Source organism: Eleginops maclovinus, chromosome 17 (assembly GCF_036324505.1).
Source record: "Eleginops maclovinus isolate JMC-PN-2008 ecotype Puerto Natales chromosome 17, JC_Emac_rtc_rv5, whole genome shotgun sequence".
Taxonomy (NCBI): Eukaryota; Metazoa; Chordata; class Actinopteri; order Perciformes; family Eleginopidae; genus Eleginops; species Eleginops maclovinus.
In genome coordinates this window covers 15142645-15158244 of record NC_086365.1, presented here as the reverse complement: position 1 = coordinate 15158244, position 15600 = coordinate 15142645, and the positions used below count along the sequence as shown (strand labels likewise).

The 15600-nt window shown below is 43.1% G+C and overlaps 3 protein-coding genes across 3 annotated transcripts; 1 reads left to right on the top strand and 2 right to left on the bottom strand.

Moving 5' to 3' along the window:
* Nucleotides 1-235: 235 nt before the first annotated feature.
* phax (phosphorylated adaptor for RNA export) lies at nucleotides 236-3155 on the bottom strand. The gene is made up of 2 exons (XM_063905097.1): nucleotides 2997-3155; nucleotides 236-1992 (listed from the first exon to the last, which is right to left on the bottom strand). The coding sequence occupies exon 2, from the start codon at nucleotides 1983-1985 to the stop codon at nucleotides 783-785; it is 1203 nt and encodes a 400-aa protein (XP_063761167.1). The 5' UTR covers nucleotides 1986-1992; nucleotides 2997-3155; the 3' UTR covers nucleotides 236-782.
* Nucleotides 3156-3855: 700 nt separating this feature from the next.
* pmpcb (peptidase, mitochondrial processing subunit beta) lies at nucleotides 3856-9321 on the top strand. The gene is made up of 13 exons (XM_063905979.1): nucleotides 3856-3987; nucleotides 4773-4910; nucleotides 5317-5403; nucleotides 5551-5680; nucleotides 5787-5985; nucleotides 6685-6764; nucleotides 7026-7138; nucleotides 7373-7516; nucleotides 7600-7760; nucleotides 7844-7929; nucleotides 8281-8369; nucleotides 8797-8872; nucleotides 9130-9321. The coding sequence occupies exons 1-13, from the start codon at nucleotides 3904-3906 to the stop codon at nucleotides 9192-9194; spliced, it is 1452 nt and encodes a 483-aa protein (XP_063762049.1). The 5' UTR covers nucleotides 3856-3903; the 3' UTR covers nucleotides 9195-9321.
* Nucleotides 9241-15581, bottom strand: dnajc2 (DnaJ (Hsp40) homolog, subfamily C, member 2). The gene is made up of 16 exons (XM_063905978.1): nucleotides 15373-15581; nucleotides 14128-14318; nucleotides 13665-13740; nucleotides 13475-13573; nucleotides 12849-13071; nucleotides 12702-12767; nucleotides 12531-12622; nucleotides 12303-12424; nucleotides 11916-12065; nucleotides 11746-11834; nucleotides 11337-11406; nucleotides 10790-10974; nucleotides 10609-10709; nucleotides 10155-10265; nucleotides 9747-9892; nucleotides 9241-9414 (listed from the first exon to the last, which is right to left on the bottom strand). Exons 1-16 carry the CDS (start codon nucleotides 15425-15427, stop codon nucleotides 9349-9351), a joined length of 1842 nt encoding a protein of 613 aa, XP_063762048.1. The 5' UTR covers nucleotides 15428-15581; the 3' UTR covers nucleotides 9241-9348.
* Between the last annotated feature and the right edge of the window lie 19 nt (nucleotides 15582-15600).

The window sequence follows — 15600 nt, the reverse complement described above, 5'->3', positions numbered from 1 at the left end:
CTTATAAATAAATCCAAAAATATTCTAAAATATAGATATTACTTGAGGGCCATCCTTCCCACAAAGGTATCTTTCTTTATTACCTGCTGCCATGTTATTCTATGCTGTCATTTCTTTGAAATTCAGTCAACTCAGAAACCAGATTTTGTTCTGGCAGAATCCCTGTATTATTTATCTTGTATTGATTTTATGATATTGATTTACTTATTAACCAACCCAGAAAAATCATGCCGCCTTTGGAACACAGGATATTATTTATTATTAGTCTCAATGTCAGGAAAATCTTCAGAAATACGAGACAATTAAAACCCCAATATGCAGGAATAATAAGCGACCACATTTTAAAAATCAGAATAAATAAAAGTGTTTCCTGAAACTCTCATCTGAATATAAAAGTATTAACAAGCAGAGGATAATAGATTATTAAAAACAAACCATTGTTTTTCATATTTTAAGCAACAAAAAAGAGTTGGTTTGAATTCATTAACGCGAGTCACCTTTATTCATATTGCAGCCACACAAATTCATTTAGTGAATCCAGACGTCATTACATCCGGATCAAAAATCATAAACATTGAAGTTACTATGATAGAAAATAAACAGAACTGAAAACAATCAATCATGACGTTAACACAAGCTCTCGTTTGGAGGTAGAAGCAACAAAAGAAAGATCACTCAGGCGTTTAGATTCTGCAGAAGCTCTTATTCAGCACTTTTAGTATTTTGTTGTAATTTTAATCCTAAATGTTCTTGCTCAAATACTCCCAGAGTTCATACATCCCTCAGAAGACCTCCAGGTCCGCAGCGTTGTACACCACCGCCGTCTCCTCGATGCCAACAGCAGACTCCTCCTGACCCTCCTCCTCTGCAGCCTCCTCCAGCGACTCCAGAGCCTCGTTGGTGTCGCTGGCGAACGTTTCCCTGGAGACATCGTCGTGCTCCTGCAGGTTCAGCGTGCCGATGGCCTGCTTCATCTTCTTCGCCACCATGTGCCGCCTCCTCTTCTGGGCGGCCTTCTTGTTCTTGCACTCGTTCTGTTGTTCCTCCAAGAATATCTTCTTGATCTGGCCCTTGCTGATGCTGGGTGTGTTCTTCAGCAGGTATATATACACCCCGCCGGGTGTCCGTCGCCGGCTGCCGTCCATGGTGTGCACGCCGCCGCTTTCCTCCAGGGTGGCGGTCTCTCCGAGCAGCTCGATGGCCTTTTTATTACCGATGACTTTAACAATGCGCTCTATCAAGTCTTTTTTAGGCTCCTGCAGCCTGTACGCTATCTCATCCGTCACCCTGTCCTCAGGGTCGTCCTCTGTGATTTCATACCGGCCCTTTGTGTCCATCTCAGCCCTGGGGCCGATTCTCTCTTTAGCCGACCTCTTCCTCTTGGCATCACCTCCCGCTCTCTCCTCTGATCCTCGCTCTTTCATGTAATCCTCCAGCTCTGTGTCCAGCATGTTCACCTCTCCGTCTTTATTCGCCAGTTTCTCCAGCTCCCTCTCCTTGTCCATTATCTTTTTGGCCAGGACAAAGTTATACGTCTCCACATTTCTGCTGGACATGCTGATTTCCCCTTCCATGCCGAATATGCCCAGCTCTGCAGCCACGGCATCCTGGCACTGCTCCTGCACCACAGAGCCCCAGATGTTGTTCACTTTGCGGCCTCCATGAGCACTGGGGACGGCCATGCGGGTCGGCTCTGGCCGGGTGGCGGTGCAGGAAGGCGGCTGGGGGGCGTTGGATGCTTTCATGCGTTTGTGGCGCCAAACAGCCGCATCCTCGTCCGAAGAATCCTGGTCACTGTCGCTGGACACCGTCCCATTTCCGCTTCGGTATGCGGCGGCGGAAGGCTGGACAGCGGATCTGTTGTGGAAGGACTGGCCGCTAAAAGCTGGAGGAACCTGGGCTGTTCCCATCTCTGTATCCGAGCCAGATCCGGAAATTTCTCCATCTTCCAGATCCCCGTCCATTAGATCCCCTCTACCTGCCATTTCTTGTCTGGAAGTCACACCAAAGACAACCAGTTAGGTTAAGTACTGTACTTAAATTCATTTTGAGGTACTTTATTTGAGTATTTCAATTAGTTTGATACTTTGCACTGCTCCACAAAAATGTGGAGGTAAATGTTGTACTTTTACTCATTTTACTCATACTTCATTTATTTATTTATTTTTTAAAGATATCTTTGGGGGCTTTTTGCCTTTAATCGGATAGGACAGTGTGACAGGAAAGTGGGGGAGAGAGTCAGGGTGGGATCCGGAAAGGACCACAGGTCGGGAATCGAACCCGGGTTGCCCGTATGGTGCAGGTGCCCCAGCCAGTTGCGCCACGGCCGGGCCTCCACTTCATTTATTTAACACCTTTAGTTGCTAAACAGATTAGGATTAATGATGGTAAATATTATCAGCCCTTAAATCAGACTGTAGTTCACCTGCAGTAAATCCAGCAGCTACCCTGCAGTATACAAAGCCATTCAAACTAGCTGCACCTTTACCAGCTCTGAGAACACTTTAATGATCAATCATTATAAAACATATCAGAGATATTATTCTGAAATGGACCAATCAGACAATGACTACTTTTACTGTCGCTACTTTAAGTACATTTAGAGGAGAGTACTTTCTACTTTCACTGGAGGAACATTTAGAATACTTTTACTGTGACAGAGTATTCCTACACTCTGGTACTTCTACTTTACTCAAGTACAAGACCTGAGTACTTCTACTTTACTCAAGTACAAGATCTGAGTACTTCTACTTTACTCAAGTACAAGATCTGAGTACTTCTACTTTACTCAAGTACAAGATCTGAGTACTTCTACTGTTACTCAAGAACAAGACCTGCGCACTTTTTCCACCTCTGAAGATGCACAGTGCATCAGCCAACGTCAGGGCTAAGCATTAGCAACAAGAGCTAACACAACATTAGCAGCTAGCGATACTGTCTGGATATTAAACCCCAGGCAGAGAAGAGAAGCAATGATGTTGTAAATGCTGGAATACCTTCAAATATCCGACTCTGTAGTGGTCCCTTTGCGCTGCATGAAGTTGTATTTCAGCTTTGTTTTGTCTTTGACACTCACTATTTACTGCTATGAAGAGGGTTGACAATCAGAAGACAAACTTGAGATCTCTGAAGAAATTCGCGCGAGAATAAAGATACATTTCCGGTTCACAACAGTCAGACCCTTTCAAAATAAACGTCACATTAGAAAATAAAAGAAGAAAGAATTTTACTCTTTCAACAGTAAAGCATATTAAATATAATCAGAAAACGTAGTAGCTACGCTTCTTGACTGCGTCTAGAACTAGTACTCAATTATTATTTTTTGCAAAAACGCAGGCTGATTTTGATTTCGAAGATTTAAGGAACTCTCGATCATTCGGATTAGTAGAGCTAATAATTTTCCTCTTGTTTTTCTTTATATACTTAGGTCACAACACTGTTCATGGTAGTCAAAATCAGCACACTGAGACTACAACTATTGCCACTTGCCATTTTTGACCATGAAAATGTCAGAAATAGACTCACAGAAAAAAAAACACACTCCGAAATTGTCAAAAATTGATTCAGCATCATGAATAACCCAGACAAACAATTCAACATTGTAAAAAATGGGTTCAGGATCTTCAATAAACCCCAAAACCGCTCCGAAATTCCTATTTTCACTAATGTTTACATAGGCTATACTGCCATTTATTTTTTAAACCAATAATAATAATATGTTTATCACTAAGTCATCAGACTAATCTTTGTATGGTGATTTCCGGTGATTTATCTGTACTTTTTCTCATGGTCGCAATAATCTGTATTTTTCCTTTAAATAAAACCCTCTGCTCCTCCACGGCGGATGGAGCCTGAGATTGCGTCATTGAAAGCGACGCATGCGCAGTGTGACAAACAAACAATATGGCGGCGTCCTTACAGCGCCTCACGTCTGCTGGGAGAAATCTCCTTCAGAGGAATTTACTGAAGACATATTCTTTAAACAGGGTAAGAAGTGTTTGTTTATATCTATGTTTTTGATAATATACTGTCCCTAAAGGTGTAAAAAATACAGTCTAACTGAGGGAAAGCTCTCGGTGTTGGCTCACAGTTAAAGTCAGCTGATAGCTTACATAAGGTAATTAAAGTTCTGGTAATATCTGAAGTAGGACATTTAATTTCAACGACAACATCGTTAAATTAATTCCCAATAATAGCTGTGTTGTAACACATGATGCCATTGTCCTAAATCTGCAGTGTCATCATGATAGGGGCTGTTAATGTATCAGACATTTTAGTATAACCCTAATATACTCTTGTCAAAAGTCAACTTTATTGTCAATTCCTCTAGTTGTGTGATCACACTCCCAGCAATTACACATATATTTAAAAGCAATAAATACACACCTTTACACGCACTTATAAACAGTATATATACACACATACACACTCATGCATACACACATTTAGAGGTATAAATAAAAAGCACAACAGAAAAAATGTAAAAACATTGTTGAGTTATTCATGACTTTCACTTTATGAAAAAAGAAATCTTAATCTTTGTTTTAATTTAGCTTGCCTCAGTGTAGAATAATAATTACAACTGTTTAAACTCTATTTTACTAACAGATTTCCCTGGCTATGACTCTGGTTAAGACCATATATTTTCCAACACAGTTTCAAACAACCAGGAACAATGAGATGTTCAGGGTTACTGTCTGGGACTGGTGCATGTAGGCTGGGCTTTTGAGTCATTGCCATCACATTAATGTGTGTGTGTTCTGAACCTGCAGCTTACACCTGGATCACACAGACTGTTGGCGACCCAGGCTGCTCAGCAAGTCGCTCTCAATGTTCCCGAAACTAAAGTGACCACTCTAGAGAACGGACTCCGAGTGTCCTCAGAAGACGCTGGGCTCACAACCTGCACGGTAAGTGTACACACACACACACACACACACACACACACACACACACACACACACACACACACACACACACACACACACACACACACACACACACACTCTTTCTCTTATGGAGCCTGTCTAGTCCAAACAATCAGAGGAACATTCAAGACTGAAGTATATCATAGTTTTTTAGTGGAGCAAATTAAAAGAGATGACAAAATAATAAATAAACCACACTTTATTTATTCTGCATAAACTGGACACATACATGCAGCCGCAGAGTGCTTCACACAGGGGGAACAAAGGCTGAGAAAGTGATCTCTAGTAAACAACACTGGTCGATGCAGACGGCAGCTTCACCACCTATATGTGTGTAACTCTGGTGCAGTAACAGCGGTGTTTGGGTATCAATCTGATTCTTTTCCAGGTGGGTCTCTGGATAGACGCCGGAAGTCGCTACGAGAATGCGAGAAATAATGGCACGGCACATTTCCTGGAACATATGGCATTTAAGGTGAGATAAAAAACAATGAAGAGACGTTTTTACTTCTGCTCACTGGACCTCGGGTTGTCTGCTATTGTTCTTTGCATCGTGCAAGAACTATTGAAGTTTTTATAGGGTCTCCAACGATGCAAAACATGCTCTCCTATGTCTCTACAGGGCACCAGGAAGCGCTCCCAGCTGGATCTGGAGTTGGAGATTGAGAACATGGGATCTCACTTGAATGCTTATACGTCCCGGGAGCAGACGGTGTATTACGCCAAAGCGTTCTCTAAAGATCTTCCACGAGGTTCGTTACAGCAGAGCAGTGATATAAGGGCCACTCGGGCGTGTAGCGATGGACAGTCTGATTAAACTGTGCGTTTATCTAAATATATGTGTGTTTTTCTCCCCAGCTGTGGAGATCCTCGCAGACATCATCCAGAACAGTACCCTGGGGGAGGCGGAGATCGAGAGGGAGCGAGGGGTGATACTCAGAGAGATGCAGGAAGTAGAGACCAACCTGCAGGAAGTGGTCTTCGATTACCTGCATGCCACTGCGTACCGGGACACCGCTCTGGGCCGGACCATCCTGGGCCCCACAGAGAACATCAAGTAAGAACAGAGCATCGGCAGACTGCAGGATACTGTGCCACTATCTATCAGTCAGATTACAGCAAAAACAAAGAGTAGATATGCCTTTGCATCATAGAGTTATATCAGGTACAAAAAAGTCAGTAAAAGCAATACATTCCATAATTCTGAGGTACAACATTAGATCAAAACACTACATCTGCTCAGGCTTTGAGCAGTGTGTTAGTATTACAGTATACAGAGGTGTTACCGCAACCATACCTTGTGCATTTCCTCATCTATGGTGTCTTAAAAAACTGAAATAAGCAGGTGTGTGTGAGTGTGTGAGTTAAAGGCACTGATATCATTATATAATCGTAGGACATTATGTTAAAGGCTCAAGGCTTTTTAATTTAACACGCTATAGTGCAGCTAACATCAAAAATCTCAGTATTTTTGATGAGATTTCTTTACTTTTAGTGCATATTTGTAAGGTAGACTATAAGTGTATTTACAAAGGAGGTATTTTTGATCAATAATCATCTTTTATATGCAAATAATGACTAAGTTGGTTCAAGGAAATAACAGAACAGCTACCACAGTCTACTAGGTGCATTTAACATGACATACTTCTACTGTAATGCTGCCTTTTAAAACAAGGTCATATTAGGATGATACAACTTCTAATTGTGCTTAATTATATTGTCTTGCTGTAAGTGGGCTGTGTTTCATTGATTGCAGGACGATCAACAGAGGAGACCTGGTGGAGTACATCACCACCCACTACAAGGGGCCCCGCATAGTGCTGGCTGCTGCTGGAGGTCAGAGACGTTTGGATCCTCACATGATTTATATTTACCTTTCAAAGCTCCCGTACAAGATATCGCTCCCTGCATCTGTCGGTGTCTTTTAAATGTTTACATTGCATGATAAAACATTAGGGATTAAGCTACTGTGGGAGAAATCTGGCTCTTTGTGGTCATTTGTTTTAGTACGCTGATGAATCTGCTTGAATTCACACCAAATTTAGGAGTTTTTTTTAACCTTAAAGGACATTTTTTTGATGTGTTTTTTTGTATCAGGAGTTTCTCACGATGAGCTCAACGATCTGGCCAAGTATCATTTTGGAAAACTTCCTGGAAGGTATAAGGGTGAAGCCCCTGCCCTTCCTCCATGCAACTTCACAGGAAGTGAGGTAAGAGGCTTGAGGCACACAGTTGTCATTTAGGATATCCGGTCAGTATTTCTGTTGTATACTCCTTGGGGCTGCAGAAAGCACTTTAGGTTTAAGGTAAGTGTCTTGAATGGCTCTATGAATAGCTTTTTTTCTGACGTTTCACTGTAGCCTTCTCAAAAGCAGCATCTGTCAGCTTAAAGCAGTCTTTCTGAGACGGAAATTGTAGTTATTGAAGTTCTGCTGCTGTTTCAGATCAGAGTACGCGACGACAAAATGCCTCTTGCTCACATCGCCATCGCAGTGGAGGCGGTGGGCTGGTCTCACCCCGACACCATCCCCCTCATGGTGGCCAACACACTCATCGGGAACTGGGACCGCTCGTTCGGAGGAGGAGTGGTGAGTACAGATGGGACCACAGAGTCAAAATCCCACCCTTTATCATGTCAATCAAGATTTGAGGTTGACTTTTGTCCTCCCAGAACCTGTCCAGTCAGCTGGCTCAGATGGCCTGCCAGGGGAACCTGTGCCACAGCTTCCAGTCCTTCAACACCTGCTACACCGACACCGGCCTGTGGGGACTCTACATGGTGTGTGAGCCCGGCACCATCAACGAGATGATGCACTTCACACAGATGGAGTGGTGAGCGCAACCTCAAAACCAGCGGAAACTGTATGGTTTGAGTAATGATGAAAATGATGATGAGTCTGTTTGCTTCCTGTCAGGATGTCTCTCTGCACGAGTGTGACGGAGGGCGAGGTGGCCAGGGCTAAGAATCTGCTCAAGACCAACATGCTGCTGCATCTCGATGGTAAGGCTGCTCTGAAGCATAAAGGGATGCAGTGAGGATGTATTTTTGTAGGGTTTCCTCCATTTGATTTGAGAATATTGCAGAAAATAGACTCTGTGGCAAACACACATTCATGATGCTTAACCAGTCTTGTGCAGCAGGATAATCTCCACATACCAACACCGCTTACGCACGGTCACATGACTTCAGCTTGTGCTAACCAGACCTTATTTAAAGCGTCTCACCTCAAACATGTTCAAAATAACTGTTTACTTCGAGACAAGGGAATCAGAAGTGTGTTTACGGACTCATTCCTGCACCGCTCCATCAGGTAGCTCCTTTTTTAATGGTTTGTTTTTATGCTTTGTCCAGGATCCACCCCCATCTGTGAGGACATCGGCAGACAGATGCTCTGCTACGGTCGGAGGATCCCTCTGCATGAGCTGGAGGCTCGGATTGATGTGAGTAGTATATATAAACATATGAAAATAAGCGATTATCTAGAGCGAGTTTAGGGGAAATCTAGACACATTCATTAAGCTAAACACCTACATGTGAGGCTCTGTGCTTTCCACCGCTCTGGGACCTCAAAGTTAGCCAGTTCATGATATTTTCTCTCCAGTGCCGTGACATTTCAGGCCTTTAAAACCCAATAAAATGGAACTTATACCTGAGGAAAATGACCTTCTTTTAGAGTGATCTGATGCTTTCTAACACACACACGTTTCTTTCCTGAGCCGAGATCCCGTTGGTTAACAGACTCTCTGCTTAATCTGTTGTATTGATCAAGGCATTTTAACAATAGGAAATGATGCTTTTTCATACAGAGCAAAGTAAATGCATAATATTTAAACACACTGGGTGAATTTTTTTTCCCTGCCCTTTTAGGCTATCGATGCTACCACTATTAAGGACGTGTGCACCAAATACATCTACAACAAGGCTCCTGCCATAGCAGCCGTCGGTACGTTGCTTTTTTTTTTTAAATGCACATGAATGTATGAGTATCACTCGGACAGGTTTCAGTGTGTAGTGTCTGAAAAACTATTGTTGATTTGCTGGAAGGGTCTAAGGACCGAGGATGAGTAATGTACAGATAGAGCTGATCTAATAAAAAATATTGGTGTCCAAGAGAAACAATGGTAAAATAAAGTGTATTTTTACTCTTAAGGAAGTGCAATACAGTTAACAGTTAAGCCTATTTATTCCCCCCCACCCCAGGTCCAATTGAACAGCTGCCTGACTACAACCAGATCCGCGGCGGCATGTACTGGATGAGACCCTGAACGCACCACCGGTCGACTGTACAGCGAATAAAACACACACAAAGTATTTAAGTATCATCTGTAGTATTTTTTTCCTCCTTTAATTTTTATTATAAAATAAAGACCAAACACAATAATGTTAAAATAACTCAGGTACTATTCGTTGTGGTTCTTGTCATTTTTTAGTCTTGCCTGCGACTTCCTGTGCGGCTTTCTTCGCTTTAATCATTTCCACCAGTTCCTGTGGGAGCAACAGGGGACTGGGTTAGCATAGCATGAGTATTACAGAGAGGCTGTGGGAGAAATATGAGCACCAGACTAACATTCATTGACAAAGGGAGTGGAGACAACACCAGGCTAACTAACAGAGGCCTTCACAACATCCCTGCTGCTAAAACGTATGGAACAATACTGGTTTGCTCTCAAAGATTCTAAATATAAAAGCATGAATCAGTGGTTTTATGGTGTGCAAAGAAGCTGACAAACTGAGGCTTAAGTCAGCTCATCTCTCCACTAATTGGTCCTGAAATTTGCGATGGAAAGCATGAAAGAACCGGCCCTTGATCTCCTTACCTTGTACCTCTTCATACAGTCCTTCTTGCTCCGTCCCGGCACCGCCACAGCGATCTTCTCCCAGCGCTCAGGAGTGCTGACTGGGTAGGTCTTCAGGGCTTGTTCCAGGAGCTTCTGTTCCTCCGTGGTCCAGGAGGCACCGGCGCCTGAGGGAGGAACAATAGCCGGTCGATAACGCTGCACTTTGACCTTATTTAAAAAGGCATCTAAACAAAAAAACATTGACTTCCAGACCAGGGACTCTGAGGGGGTAAAAGGCTGACTCATTCCTTCACCACTCTTTTCACCTTGTGTAAAAATATAGCTATTCTGCAGCACTTTATTCAACCTACACCGGTGCTAACACTCTTAATGATGTGTGCAGAAGCCATGACTAAGCAGTACATGTTTACTGGTGGTGTTACTCACCATCGAATCTCTCAGAGGGCTGAGCGTTGTCGATGGTGGGAGCGACCGCAGCGTGCTCCTTCTTGAACTTCTCGAACGCTTTCCTGTTGGTGTCGTCTTTCTGCGTCGGATCTGTGGAAATGAAAAAGGAAAATCACGACTCCTGATGTTAGCTTTCTATCCGATTCAGTCTGTTTCCTGTTGACTTGCAGGAAGGAAACTGTAATTCCAGATGAATAATATACAATATGCACCTTCTATTTCAAGCTCAGGAGAACATGCACTTGTTCTGCATCCCATAAATTAACCATGGCTGTTAAATTAGCTTAAATAACAAGCAAAATGTTGTAATAAGCTCAACCAGCAGCGATAAATCCAGCCTAATTCAATATCAGTACATCTAAACATGACTGCAAACAGACTGGAAGCTGTGATGCTGAATGGTACGGTCCTGATGCAGGTTTGCAGATCTCACCTAGCCGTTGTAGACTCTTGGCTTTGTTGATGACGTCCTTCGCCGTCCTCTTCACGCCGCTTGTGGAGTGCAGGTTCATGTAGTTGGCGATAACTTCCCACCTGGAAGGAAGAAAGTTGATAAAAAGGTCCGTTTTGACACGTCTACATGACAGATAAGCCTTTTGACTCCGAGTGTGTACCTGGCGTTGGTGCCAGCAGGAAACAGGTTGACGGCTTTGATGAGCAGCTGGAGGTCTTCCTCGTTGTAGCCCTTCCCCCCCGCCGATCCTCCTCCCCCGCTGGCGTGATCAGAGCTGCGAGTCGCCTGCCGCTGCTGCACCTCCGCCTCCTTCTCCCTCTGCAGCTGGGCATTCACCTCCTGGACCTGGAGGGGTCGGGGAGGAAACACAAGTCAAATCTGACATGTTTCTAGATGCTTTTATGACAGACTAAGGGGGTATTTCATCTAGTAGTGGAGTGTTTTTTAAGTATATTGAGGATGTTTAATCCATTTCTGACATTTTACGCAAAAAGAAGCAGTTTTGAGTCCCTCAACTTCAAAACTCATTGTTGTCAGTCCACAGGGAGTACAAGCATGGCCATTTTCAGGTTCAAGTGCCATTTTTGATCGTGAAAATGTCAGAAATGCACTCAGCGTCCTCAATAAACGACTCAAAAATGGTCCAAATCAACCAACACAGCCTCTTTCACTTCAGCTATGAAATAAAAATGGGTTTTTCTTTTCACCTGCTTCTCCACGGCCACTTTGCTGTCCTCTCTGGAGCCCGCGGCCAGGATTTCATTCAGGGACTGCAGGCTGGGAACACAGATGAATGGTTAGGAGAACAACTACTGCTACTGAAAATGTACTTTGCACTACAGAACTACCTGCACTACCGTCAAACTGTGCTGATGGTGTCGAACATATGTATGTATTACTTAGTTTTTTTGTATACCCCTTTTTACCCACCCTTTTTTTTCTAGGCTCTTGTCTTTTTATGTTATATGTTCTTTTATATTCGCACTGTGGGACTGCCAGAAGCGGTATTTCCATTTTCTGTATGTATAACACATGTGGAAACTTTGACAATACAGTGGACTTTGACTTTGAACTACTGGAAATCCCTCCAGGTGATCACAGTGTATTGTTCTGTACCTGGTCAGCTCCAGGCGGTCACAGAGCTTCTCCACTTCCTCCATCATCTTCACACTGTCAGATTCTTCCTCAGTGAAGTAGTTCCAGTTCTGTGGAGGGAGAGGAGGACATTTAAACAAAGCACTCGCAGGTTAGAGGGTCTCGGAGGTGCTTTTTCTGAGCACACACACCTTGCAGGTAGTCCTGAGTTTCTGCCTCTCCTTCTTGATGGCCTTCTTCTGGATCTCCTTCTCCTTCTTGGCCTGCTGAGCGAGCTGCCGGGCCTCCTCTTCCTCCTTCTCCTTTGCCAGGCGAGCTGCGTCTATCTCCGCCTGCCGGGCCTGAAAACACACACCGAAAAAACTGACTGATGAGCCGTCTGTCAACGGAGTGTCTCTTTCCTGTGGTCTGTGCACGTAAATGGGTCTGAAAAGGGTACAATCCCAAAGTTCCGGAACACAATGACATCACTTAGATGTACGTGATAGGCTAACAGGCTAATGGGGGCGGGACATCTCTAAGCAGGTTGAAAATGAGTATTAAAAACATAGAAAGGAATATGTCTGATGGACTCTTACCCGCTCCTTCTCCTCCTGCTCTCTCTTCTTGGCCTCCACCTTGGCCTTCTTCTCAGCCTCCTTCCGGGCTTTCTCTTCGTCTTTGAATTTCTTTATTCTAGGGTCAAGGCTGTAGGCAGTATCTGCAGCGAGGCAAAGAAACACACTAACATTCAGAAGAGCTTTTGGGGTTTCTTTCTCCATCGTTTTAAACATCGTGCAGTGCGTGCTGGTTCTGAGAGACTGTACCAACTAGTGTTCGCATTCTGTTCATCTCCTCTTTCTTCCTCTGAGCTCTGGAGGCTCGATTCTGCTTTTCAATCCACCTCCTCTCGTCTCGACTGTAGGGAATAATAAAAACACCCGTCAGATACTTCAAAATATAAACACAGGATCTGTAATCAGTCCGTTGCTGCTCACCACTCAGCCTTCTCCTTCTCCTCTTCATCAAGGTATGAGAATTCCCTCCATGAGTCGAAGTTGTACCTTTAAGGGAAATTGAAAAGTTGACACACACACTGATCTTCTGTAGGTCTGATTATTATTCCACAGCAGTTCCATACTCACCAAAAAGAGTAAAAATTATCGACTTCCTCGAAGGTGGACTCCATGGTTCCCAGCTTGGGCACGTGCTTTTTGGAAGACCACCGTGCGTTTCTCTCAAAAACGGGAGCAAACACTTCGGTAAAGTTCTCTTTGCCTTCGTTCTTTGAAGGCACGGTGTTGTCGAAGGTGGGGTCTACGCTGTCGAAGGCTCTCCTCTTCACCGGGTCCGACAGGATTTCTATAGCTGGGGTTTAAAGGAACACAGAGAAATAAATGTGAGTGGATTCAAGACGATCCAATCATGAGTGAGAGCTGATAAACAACCAGTGTTTTAGATCAGAATTTCTCCAGTAGAGGACAGTCTTTTAACTAACCATCCTATAAGCTACAACTGAATGAAATACTTTTGCATTTCTTATTTCCTGCTACAAAATTGCACCAACAGAAGGGACACTGACAGGCTGAACAAGCTGTGAGGAAGGCTGGCTCAGTAGTGGGAGTAAAACTTGACAATCTGGAGGAGGCGGCGGAGGAGAGGAAGCTGGACTGTATCCTGGAGACCCCCTCCCACTCCTCCATACCTCCCTGAGCTGCTACACCCCCACACGCTCAGTGCACGATGATCCAGCAATGACAGAGTTTTGTACCTTTAGTTATACAGGTGAAGTAGTCGTTGTCTCCCTCTACAATCTTCTCTCCTGCAGCTTTCCTCTTGTCAGGATGGTGCTTCAACACAATCCCTTTGTCTGTTGAAAAAGCAGAGAGAGTTTACATTTATTCACACAAAAATCGAATAAAATGATCCATAAGAGCAGGAAGAAATGGTCATATACTCACGGGCAGCTTTGATCTGTTTCTGTGTGGCTTTGTACCTCAAGTGTGGAAGCCCGAGGACACAATAGTGATCTTGATTCTGACAGAAAAGGGTAGATTAAGTGTTCAAATGACAAGCTGTCGAGGTGCATTCATGGGTTATACTACATTTATTTAATAACATATCTTTAAAGTAACTTAAAAATACAAAATGAGTCAAAACAATTGACTTTTTGCCGAAAGAAAGAAATAATGGGAAAAATATAATAATCCATCAATTAAGTCACATGTATATATTTTGGGATATTTGTTAAAAAGATCTTATTCAAGCCTCTCAGGTGTGAGGATTTCTTTTATTTGACATTTAAATTGTTAGAATAGAGGTTCCAGATGCCCTTAAACGATAGATTGCCATACAAAAAAAAGGCACTACTTTCTGAAAAACGTCCACGTTCATTCCTGTGTCATTATTGATCTCCGAGTATACCTTCCAGTCTTTGGGGTCAAGCGTCCGGAGCATGGGGTACTCTTCCAGCTGAAGATCCTCGTCCTCCGACTCCTCTGAGGACTCCTCATCCTCTACCAGCTCCTGGAACGAGACCGAAGTGTTCCTGTTCCTCCTCTTCACATACGCCTCGAACCACCGGCCCACCGGCTCCACTTGGATCTGCAGAGAGGCTGAGGAAAGAGAGGAGCGATTCATTCAAGTTCAAAAGCTCTATGTGTCAGAGGCACGGTCACGGTGTAGACAATGAAATGAAAATCTGAAGTCCCAGAATGATATTTAGATTTTATAAATGCTAATTTTAAGATAAACACAAAAGGATCTTGAAGAAGAGACACTGAGATGTGTACTCGATGGGACTAAAACACAGCTGAAATGTAAAACTAGTCAGCACTATTTGCTAAAGGATGAGGGTGTGGACAGAGAGGAACAACTACATGAAGCCCCAACAGGATATTAGACTGTTTTAATGCCAATATTCATATATAAACATATTAGGATCATGAGGAATTGACACTGAGATACATCAAACATACTGTTACTGCTTATTTCTGTTGTCTACCTTTTTGTAAATTGTAGTTTGTTTAATTTAAAGTATATTTAATATTTTCAGCTTGCCTCTTAATTAATATTTTGCTATTTTTGCCTCTTTACTTTAGCTGTAATAATCTAAAATGGGCCTTCTGTAAGACTAATAATAGGTATTTATGTAGTACTATACTACTACTACAGTACAACTACTACTGTATATTTCTGTAGATCACAGAGTTCTCATTTTATTCAATATTTCGTTATATTGTGTATTAGTTAGATGCTCTGGTGATAACTCGCCTTTCTATTGTTAATATATATTTGCTGCTAAGAGTGATTGTATTTGTACCTTATAAACACTTTAAACTGGTGTACTGTTGGACAACACTGCTATTGTGACAGAACAATTCCCTAATTTGGGATAAAAAAGTATCTATTATAGTATTTCATAGTCATCCAGCAGCTACTTCATTACTTTCTACATTTTAAATAAGTGTACATGCTACTTTACTAACTACAGTTTTATCTTCTGTCTCTGTCATTATAGTCTCTCAGCTGTAACACTGTAAATGTCCCCTCTAATGAAGGTATTCTGATGTCTGTCTATGTTTAGCTGCGTGCTACAGCCTCCATGCCCAGCACTGGTAGCTTCTTTAGCCGGCTAACGTTCACCTCCTCCGGCCTCCCGGTACTCACCGACAGCCCCTTTAAAAACAACCGTCTCATCCCCGTCCAGCGCCGTTAACAACATCTTGGGAAGTATTAACTACAAGAGCATTCAGGTGCAAAAATAATCAGGTGAAAGTGTTCAAAGTGCTGGAGTTGGTGGCCGCTCATTAAAACACCACATGGGCCTCCTGGTGCTGAGAAACGAGCCGTGACGTCATGTGCTCAACCACTCCGTGTAAGGGGAAAATGGGTTCC